General features: G+C 47.8%; 1 protein-coding gene across 1 annotated transcript; it reads right to left on the reverse strand.

The window, feature by feature from the left end:
* Positions 1–8,153: 8,153 nt before the first annotated feature.
* LOC117621365 (xyloglucan endotransglucosylase/hydrolase 2-like) lies at positions 8,154–9,398 on the reverse strand. Its single transcript, XM_034351797.1, has 3 exons — positions 9,062–9,398; positions 8,756–8,949; positions 8,154–8,647 (listed from the first exon to the last, which is right to left on the reverse strand). Exons 1-3 carry the CDS (start codon positions 9,341–9,343, stop codon positions 8,275–8,277), a joined length of 849 nt encoding a protein of 282 aa, XP_034207688.1. The 5' UTR covers positions 9,344–9,398; the 3' UTR covers positions 8,154–8,274.

Genomic DNA, 9,398 nt, shown 5'->3' on the forward strand with positions numbered 1-9,398 from the left:
CCTGCAGAAGATAAAGTGGGAGAAGCAATCGTTAAGCTTCGGACACCGGTGTGGTGCCGGCCGAAGGCTCTCCGATGCCTAAGTCAGTTACAGGTAGTAATTCTGGCAGAGTAACAGTAAAAGTGAGAGAATAGTTCTGATTTTTACCTGGGTACTGTTCCCTATTTATAGGGAAGTAAAAGTGGGAGCTTTGCACAAAGTTCCAATGTGGGACTTTGTGCAAGTCGTTGTGGTGGCGACACGTGTCCTGGAGATTAGGTTTGGTAGCTGGGAGCTTCGGCAGGTGTCTGGCACCTAGGGAGTGTGTCTTCCTTCGGCATGGGAGAAGGCGTGGCTGCCTCGGTGCTAGTCGTTTTGATGCTGGGTTTGCTCGGTTCATTATGGTGTAAACAGTAGTCCCCCAAGTTCGCGGTCGAGAAGTAACTTCTGGGTTGGGAATTTGTGAGTTTTTGTAATTGTAACCGAGCATTCCAGCTTCGTTGGGAGTCGTAGGGCACTCCCTAGTCCCCCAAGTTGGCAAGTTAGGAGTTGCGTCAACACATGGTAGCTGGGTACCTGGGTACTTGGGCATGTTGCAGATAGGATGGGAGCTGGGTCCGTAGGGGAGCCAAACCTTTGAGGGAGCCGGATCCTTTGAAAATTTTGGAGACTCCAATTCTTCTATGGCTCTTGCCGTTCGGCAAGGGTCGAGCTCCCTTTTTTTTTTTTTTTTGGTGCTCGGGAGCTAGGCCTTCGAGGGATTGGGCCTTCGGCAAGGGGCTGGAGTTGGGCTCAAAGTGGGCTTCGGCATGTGGGAAGGGCTAGGGTTTTGAGAGGGGTATAAAACTTATATGATGCATTATGCCGTTCGGCAAGTCTTCACTCGGCAGCTTTGTAGACTTTGGGATTGGGAGGAAACCAAAACTTGGGAGATTTGAACTTGCCGTTCGGCAGCAAGCTTGGGCGGCGCTTCGGCAGCAAGACTAGGCGGCGCTTCGGCAGCAAGACTGGGCAGGCTTAATTGGGTTGTGCTGTGCCGATCGGCAGGGTTGGTTCGAGGAGGTGTTGCTGTGCTTGGAGCACATCGGTTGTGGCTGGACCCTTGCCGTTCGGCAAGGGTGATTAGGGAGGAGCCGTTGCGAGCAAGTGTGCAAGATCCTTGCTGTGGCTTCGGCATGTGGGCTGGGATTTGAGCAGGGCTTGGTGTGAGCGAAGTCAGCGGGAAGAGATGTGCTTCGGCAATTGATCTTGCCGTTTGGCGAAAGGTTGCCGAGATAAAGTTGGAGCAGCCGAGATCAAAGGAGCCGCCGAGATCAGATTGGAGCTGCCACTGGTCTTGCCGTTCGGCAAGAGGCTTGGGTCGAAGGGGCTGGGCAGTTGTCTCGGCAGGCGGTAGCGAGGCTGTGCTGTCCGAGGAGGTTGAAGAGCTGTTGACTGGGCTTGCCGTTCGGCAAGGGACTTGGCAGCGGCTGAGGTCTCCAGCGGCTGGAGGCTTCGGCAGGGCTGTGCGTTGGCTTCGGTAAGGCGGCTAGGAAGGTTTTCGTTGCGGCAGCTGGTTCTGCCAGCTGGGATAGGTGCTTGGCTAGGTTGTGTGCTTCGGTATGGCCTCCTTTCCCTCTTATTTCATGCTTACATAGCCCTTGCCGTTCGGCAAGGGTGCCTTGAGCTGATTTTTATTTTGACCGTTGTGTTTGACCAAAGGTGATAGGCCCGAGCGAAATTCGAGCTAGGCCATTGGCAAGAGCACGGCAGAAAATAGCTGGGCCGAAAATAGCTGGGTGTGGAGAGTGGTTTGGCCGAAAAGGAGCTGGGTTTTCGTGCTCGCTTAGCCTCTCGAGCTAGACCGTTCATAAGGCAGGTGAGTCCCCATTTTGTTATTTCCCGAGCCTTGCCGTTCGGCAAGTCCATCTATAATATGTGGTGGAATTGGCTTGGGTGTCTTGATCAATTTTGAGTGCCTTGATCACATTTGGGCCTAGCCTTGTGTTAGGATTGAGCTTATGAAGTAGGCTAGCAAACTTGAAATTTTGGGGACTCCATTTTGTGTTTGCACGGGCCTTGCCGTTCGGCAAGACCCCTTAAATTTCCTTAAATTTTTGTTGTTTTTTTTTTTTTTTTGTGTATTTTGAAAATTGAATTTCAAATGGTGTGTATGTACAAGGGATTTAGGAGGAAAGATAAAAGGGTGCTAGGGTTTGCTCGTGAATCGAGGCGTGGTACCCTTAGTTGGCTATAAATAGGAACTTGGGGTGGTGAAGGCACCACACTTGAGTTGAGTTGAGAAAATTTGTGAGAAATTGAAGAAGAGGAGGCGATTTCCAGCGATAAGTTTGTGGTGGTGCTTGTGGCTGAGGTGATTTCCGGCGATCCTTCCGTGGTGCTACGAACAAGGTTAGACCTTATTTCGCTTGAACTTTTGAATTGAAATGTCCTGTTTTGCATGAACATGTTGAAGGCTAGGAAGAACATGATGATGAACATGATGAACACCTTGAACATATGTATGAACATGTAGGATTCTTGCCTGGCATGAAGATTTGTCAAATTTCTGTTGTTGTGGTTTGATCCTCTCCGCATGTGCATTAGTTCCTTTTTCTTGTTTTTGCATATTTGTAGATGTCTGAAAGTTCTGATAGGGAAGTCTTGACCCCCTGCCTTTGGTGGGGATGATACTGAGAGTGAAGAGCCCAGCCAATATATATGTTCTGAAGAGGAGAGTTCAGAGACAGAGGGTCTGGTAGAAGGCACCATAGAAAGTAGGATGATAGGGCCTGGGGGTGAGAGGGGTGAGCCATCCGAAGACTTTGGTTCAGCTGCATATAGGGAGATGCAGAGAAATTACATAGAGTTAGAGGCTATAGCAAACCGGGTTCTAGCCTTGCCTCAAATGCAAGAGGTGGGTTCGAGCAACCAGGCATCACCATCAGGGTCTGTGGGTATAGCCGTGGCTTCGGTTTCAGAGGGTTTGGACATTCGGGTCGGTGTCCCGTTGCCGAGGCGGAATACGCTTACAGAAGCGAAATTGGCCCAGCTGCGGAAAGATTTTTGTGTGCCAGCCTATGTGGGCTTGAGGTTACCCACTGAGGCCGACGTAGTCAGATATCCCTCAGATGGCTCCGTGATGATTTTTACAGATATGTATCGGCACGGCTTCAGACTACCGTTTCATCCGTGGGTTCAGATGATGTTGGCCAAGCTGGGGTATGCACCGGGGCAGTATAATCCCAACTTTTGGATTCTTCTTCATGGGATGTATATTGCTTGGTGGTTGGCTGGGTTAGGGGAGCCAACGTTTGAGCAGTTCATGTACCTGTACTCCATTTCGAAGCAGCAGGGGAATTTTGGCTGGGTACATGCCAATTGCCGAAAGGCTAAGGAGAGGGGCTATTTTATTGGACACAAGCCCACAACGCAAAAGTCCTGGAGGAACAGGTGGTGCATGGCTTATGGGGACTGGGAGTGTCCTCTAGGGAAGAGCGTTGTCCAGCACATTCCTACCCACTTCCAGTCTATAGGTCCTTAGCCCCATCCCTTAAGATTGTCTAATGCTTGATTGTGTTGTTTTGGCTCTTATTTTTGGTTCTGTACTTTGTCTGTGCCAGTGTAAATGGCTAAGTAGTTTCTAATTCTTGATGCAGGTTCAGTGAAGTGGGGCCCGATCTCCAAGGAGCAAGAAGACGAGGTTGAGTGGGTGAGGGCGCAGCTATCAGAGACTGAGCGTGAGTGTGGGAACTTAGTCACGCAGAAGAATTTGTTTGAGTCCGGACTGCTGCAAGGAAGTAAGTACCTGGGTTATCTTTTTGGTTGTGTGCTGAGCCTTTGTGAGTTTGACTAATGTAATTGTTTTGTTTGTTTTGACAGTGGCTGGCATCATAAGAGGGAGCACGAGAGTGGCCGTAGACATTGATGAGGCCGAGATGCAGAAGCGGCTGAGGAAGTCTCAGGCCAAGAAAGCTGAGAAGAGTGGTGGAAAACGACCCAGAGATGATGATGAGGGTCGGGTCGCGGACGTGCTGGGCAAGAAGAAAGCCTTAGAGAAGGCGCACCAGCATGTGATGGGGTCGGGGCCGAGACTTCCACCCTTTGATCTGCAGGCACCGCCGAAGCTACCCTTCGGCATGGAGGATGTGTTTGCTGAAGGGGTAGAGAAGGTAGACTTTGGCAGGCTACGCCAGCAGAAGAAGGAAGTTGACCTGGCTATGCACCGGCAGGAGGTGCCTTTGGTGAACGTCTTCCTGGAAGGCATGAAGAGCGACCCTGAGACTCTGGCGAGGACTCCAGCCTCTTCCTTCATAGACCGGGCCCAAAAGACGATCCTCACCTCTGCCTATGTAAGTGTTCAGGCCCTTCTTATGTGTATTTGTGTTGGATTATTCTTGTATCAACTGAAAAACATATTTTTGTTTTGCAGGCCTTTGGCGAGATGCATGTCAGCTTGGCCAAGGCTGACAAGGAGATCCAGAGGCTGAAGAGGCGGGATGAGCTGGCCAAGAGCAAAATTGCGGAGGCGCAGGAGGCCATCCGAGAAAAGAACGCCTTGCTGGTGCAAAAGGCGGCCCTAGCGAAGGAGGTGGAGGAGCTGAAGAGATCGAAGGCCGAGGAGGTGGCTGCTGCCCGAGTCGAAGCGATCGAGTCCTTCCGATCCTCAGAGGAGCTGAAGAGCTATATCATGGACCGACTGGTTGATGAGCAGCTTCGTTGGGAAGATAGGTTGGTTAGCTTCAACCCTTTGGTGGAGATTAACTTTGACACCAGTGGCGAGCCTCCTGCACAGACCCCTCCTGCTGATGCTAGCGCCCCAACACCTGAGGCGGAGCCGGCTACGGAGGATTCCCCTTCGACCGAGTCTTGAAGGCGTTGCCTTCGTTGTGTTATAGTTATTTTGTATTCTAGTGATTTTGTTTATTTTGGTTATGTATGAACACTTGTCCTTGCCTGGAGTAAGGGTGCTTTTATTTATGACATGAGACTTAGCTTGATATCAATTGTGTTAGTAAAAATAATAACAATGTTAGTGCATGAGAATGAGCCGGAGTCAGGCAGTTCATTGAAATAGATGCCGAAAAGCAGAAGGTACAAGTGTTCTAGGTTCTAGATACCTTACGTCTACCTTATAGTAAATAATCAAGACCAAAGTATTGCCCTAGGGTCTATATATGTTTACTTGTAGTAGTACTTGAGGTGGTCAGCGTTCCACGAGTGAGGCAGCGTCTAGCCTGTGGAATCGCGAAGCTGATAAGTGCCGGGGAGGCAGATTTTGATAATCTCTTAAGGACCTTCCCATGTAGGGCCGAGAGTACCTTTGTTGGGATTTTTGGTAGCCAAGGAAACCTTGCGCATGACCCAGTCCCCTATTTTGAAAGCACGGGGCTTGACTCGGGAGTCGTAATATTTGGCGATGCGTTGCTTGTACGCGACATTGTGCATGCTCGATTGGTCCCGGAGCTCGTCAATGAAGTCGAGGTTGAGGGCCAACTGCTCGTCATTGGCCGTGGCATCGTAAGTGGAGGTTCGGTATGTGGGCTGGCCAATCTCTACCGGAGCCACGGCCTCGGTTCCAAATGATAGGGAGAACGACGTTTCACCCGTGGATGTGCGGAAGGTGGTGCGGTAGGACCAGAGTACTTCCAGGAGTAGTTCTGCCCAGCAGCCCTTGGCTTTGTCAAGTTTTGTCTTGAAGGTCTTTTTGATAATTTTGTTCACGGCTTCGACCTGGCCATTGGACTGAGGATGGGCTGGGGAGGCGAAGCATAAACGAATCTTAAGGTTGGAACAAAATTGTTTGAATTTGGCATTGTCAAATTGCCGGCCATTGTCGGTGACGATGGAGTTGGGGATGCCGAAGCGACATACAATGCTTTGCCACACAAAGGATTCGATGCGAGCCGCAGTGATAGTGGCCAATGCCTCGGCCTCAGCCCACTTGGTGAAGTAGTCTACGGCCACAACGGCATATTTGACTTGGCCCTTGCCCTCTGGCATAGGTCCAATGAGATCCAGTCCCCATTGGGCAAAAGGTCAAGGGCTGACCATGGCGGTCAACGGTTCAGCCGGGAGTTGTGGGATGTTGGCAAATCGCTGACACTTGTCGCATTTCTGGGTGAAGGAGTCGTGACTGGGGTAGCTCCGGATGAAGGTGGTCTTTACCCTTGCGGAGCCTAGATTGGGCCGGGGCGCTGTGGCTGGAATGTGCTGGCTGGTTCGGCTGAGTATGCCCAACGTTCTGGGTCAGGTCTTGTTGGGCATCCTGGGCGCGAGTCCTCTCTTGGTTCCGCTTTAGAGCACGATAGTCATGCTCTAGCTCAGCATTCCGGCAATGCAGACGCTCGTATTTCTCCGACATCTTGGTAATATTGTCGCGGAGGCCCTCCACCTCTGCCTGGAGAGTGGCATCTCCTGGAGATTTCCTTCGGGAAGTACCCTCGCGGGGGGTATGGTGCTGGGTATCGCGGCTATCCTCTGTCGGCATAGCAGAGTGTGGGGTGAAGAAGAGGCGAGGGGGCCTGATGGGTGAAGGAGCCAGCTGGGCTGATAGAGAAAGAGGGGATTCAAGTGTCGAGTTCCCACAGACGTCGCCAAACTGTTGATGCTCAAAATGGCCCGGCCAATATTGAGTCCAACTTAGTGATTTAGGTGTGCTAGGTCTTCAGCAGGGAAGAGGGCTGGGGCCCTTGGTGAAATAGGTTGGTGAAGAGCCTGCAGAAGATAAAGTGGGAGAAGCAATCGTTAAGTTTCGGACATCGGTGTGGTGCCGGCCGAAGGCTCTCCGATGCCTAAGTCAGTTACAGGTAGTAATTCTGGCAGAGTAACAGTAAAAGTGGGAGAATAGTTCTGATTTTTACCTGGGTACTGTTCCCTATTTATAGGGAAGTAAAAGTGGGAGCTTTGCACAAAGTTCCAATGTGAGACTTTGTGCAAGTCGTTGTGGTGGCGACACGTGTCCTGGAGATTAGGTTTGGTAGCTGGGAGCTTCGGCAGGTGTCTGGCACCTAGGGAGTGTGTCTTCCTTCGGCAGGGGAGAAGGCGTGGCTGCCTCGGTGCTAGTCGTTTTAATGCTGGGTCTGCTCGGTTCATTATGGTGTAAACATCCTCCATTTTCCCCATCTCTTCCTCTCTCTCTTCCCCCTCTCTTTCTCCCTTTTCCATTCGAGCTCCCCCCTTCCTCTTTGTAATATGTATCTTGAATTACAACAAAAGGAAAAAGATGAAGTGGGTAGGCCCCCTCTGTTTATTAAAATAATTATATATATATATTATTTCAATATTTAAAATGATCAATTTGCCCTCATATTTAACGACAAATTAGATGAAATGGTGATATTTAGACGATAAGGGGGAATTGATAATAAAATTTAATTCAAGCCCTTAATTCGCTAAAAAAAAGGTCAGTTAGTAAATTGATAATTAGGTACAAGTTCAAGGGGCGTTCGGTAGTTTATTTTTAAATTATAGGGAGACACTAGAAGTCTTTTCTCTCTTGTCAGATTTAGGAGCTCCTAGAAGTTTTTCTATTTTAGGAGGTAGATAGGGAGCATGTTTGGAGTTGTATCTTTTCAATTCCTCCTAAAAATTTGTTTAAAGAAGTGGTTTAGGGAGCCCATTATAAATGCTCTAAGCTCAATTTACTATTAAAAAGTAGTAGTATTTTATAATTTGTAACAAGTGAAAATCGAGTTTTTAGTCTTCACGAGTGAAATGACCCATAAATTAAAACGGGTTGAAAATCGAGTTTTTAGTCTTCACGAGTGAAATGGGCCGTGTTTTACCCATTATTTTTGTGAGTGATATTCAGATTAAGCTAATTTTCACAGGACATGACATGAACCCCATAAAACACGACAGTAACCCATACTTGGACCAAGCTGACAGCACAAGAGAGCCTTGAGGCAGCAAAAAAAAGTTCTATATGGGCCAATCCAGAGCTCCTTACCAAAAGGGTACCACTTCTCTCAGAAATACTCAGTTTCAAACCACAAGTTCTTATGTTGTGTAATTTTTATAAACAAGGCGGCTAATTTTGATTGTACAAACCCGATAATGAAGATGAACCAAGAAAACACTACGATATTATTGTTTGGAGAAACTTCAACTATTATCATTTAATAATGAAGTACTTTATTCTAAATCTCAATTCAGATTACAATGGAAGAATACAAAAAACCATGAGACCATAATGTCACAAAATCTTTTATTTGCAAAAGGAACAAAGAATAATATTTCTTAAAATGAACTAATTACACAAAAGAATTATAAGGCTGCATGCACAATAGAACAGAGAATACGTGATCTCGATGTCTAGAACCTTGATCGTCTGCATTCGGCTGGGAGGCCTTGGGGGAAGCGTTTGAGGTCAGAGCAGTAGTTGTAGACCATGAACTTTTGTTGCACCCATCGAAGCCGGTTTCGGCCTGCAGCATCAAGCCCTTGAGTCTGCCATGCACTCTGCTCTGTTAAGGAGTTAATAGATGTAGTGGAGACCTTGAAGTTTCTGTAAGAGGCAGTGAAAGGAGCTTGTGTCCAGTCAGTCTTCACAAGGCCACCTCTTGTTGCCCAGTCATCCGCATTCCAGAGGCTTGAGTAAATCCTCATGGGTTGGTTTTTGGGAAATGGAACTCCAATTGTTTCCAAGTTGTGGAACACTCTGATTGGAATGTTGTCCACCAAGAATCTGCAGTTGCAAATGTATTAGAAAGTTTCTTAATTAATAATTGATGTTGTAAGAGTAAACTAAAAGAGGTTAATTCACATCAGGTGGTAACTTGCAAGTGTTACTTACATAATCCGCTGGCTGTTCCAGACAATGGAGTAGGTGTGGAAGGTCTTTGTGGGATCAAACCAGAGATGGAATTGTTGTTCTCTGTTTCCTTTTCCTTGGCTGAACACATTGGTATGAAGAGTGTAGGGGTCTCCAGATAAGTTTCCCAAGAATTCAAAGTCAATCTCATCATGGGTTGGCCCTTGAGAAGATAACTGCATATATTCATGTGTTTCATTGCATAAATTAGCAAAGAAATTATGGAAATCTATTGAAAATAATATAATAATTGAAGAACAAGGGTAGGATTGAAAGTAGTTAACTTACATAGTATGCAGTGACAGTGCCAGCTGAGTTGCCAGAGACCAACTTGATCTGCATGTCAATTCTTCCAAGTAAGTACTCATTCTTGGACTTGAAACCAGACCCAGAAAACTTGTCAAGGTTAAGTGTGAGAAGCTGTCCTCCGTTGAGTATCTTAGCCCGTTCGCCTCCGAACGTGATGTCAAAGTCTTGATAGAAATTCCCAGCTGAGGCCGTCATGGCCATCAGAGAAGTTACAAAAAAAGAAACAAGAAGCACCATTGAGACCTCAGAACAAGAAGACATTTTGTTATCACGTAGTGAGTATTGATTCAGAAAGAAAAAGAGAGGGCGAGTGATG

The sequence above is a fragment of the Prunus dulcis genome, chromosome 3, assembly GCF_902201215.1.
Source record: "Prunus dulcis chromosome 3, ALMONDv2, whole genome shotgun sequence".
NCBI lineage: Eukaryota > Viridiplantae > Streptophyta > Magnoliopsida > Rosales > Rosaceae > Prunus > Prunus dulcis.

Excerpts from the sequence above, each read along its gene's own strand:
- LOC117621365 (XM_034351797.1), bottom strand. The coding sequence starts at position 9,343 with ATGTCTTCTTGTTCTGAGGTCTCAATGGTGCTTCTTGTTTCTTTTTTT. Across the intron at positions 8,950-9,061 it reads GCACTGTCACTGCATACTAT|TTATCTTCTCAAGGGCCAAC; the intron begins GTAAGTTAACTA and ends GAATATATGCAG. Across the intron at positions 8,648-8,755 it reads TGGAACAGCCAGCGGATTAT|ATTCTTGGTGGACAACATTC; the intron begins GTAAGTAACACT and ends TTGCAACTGCAG.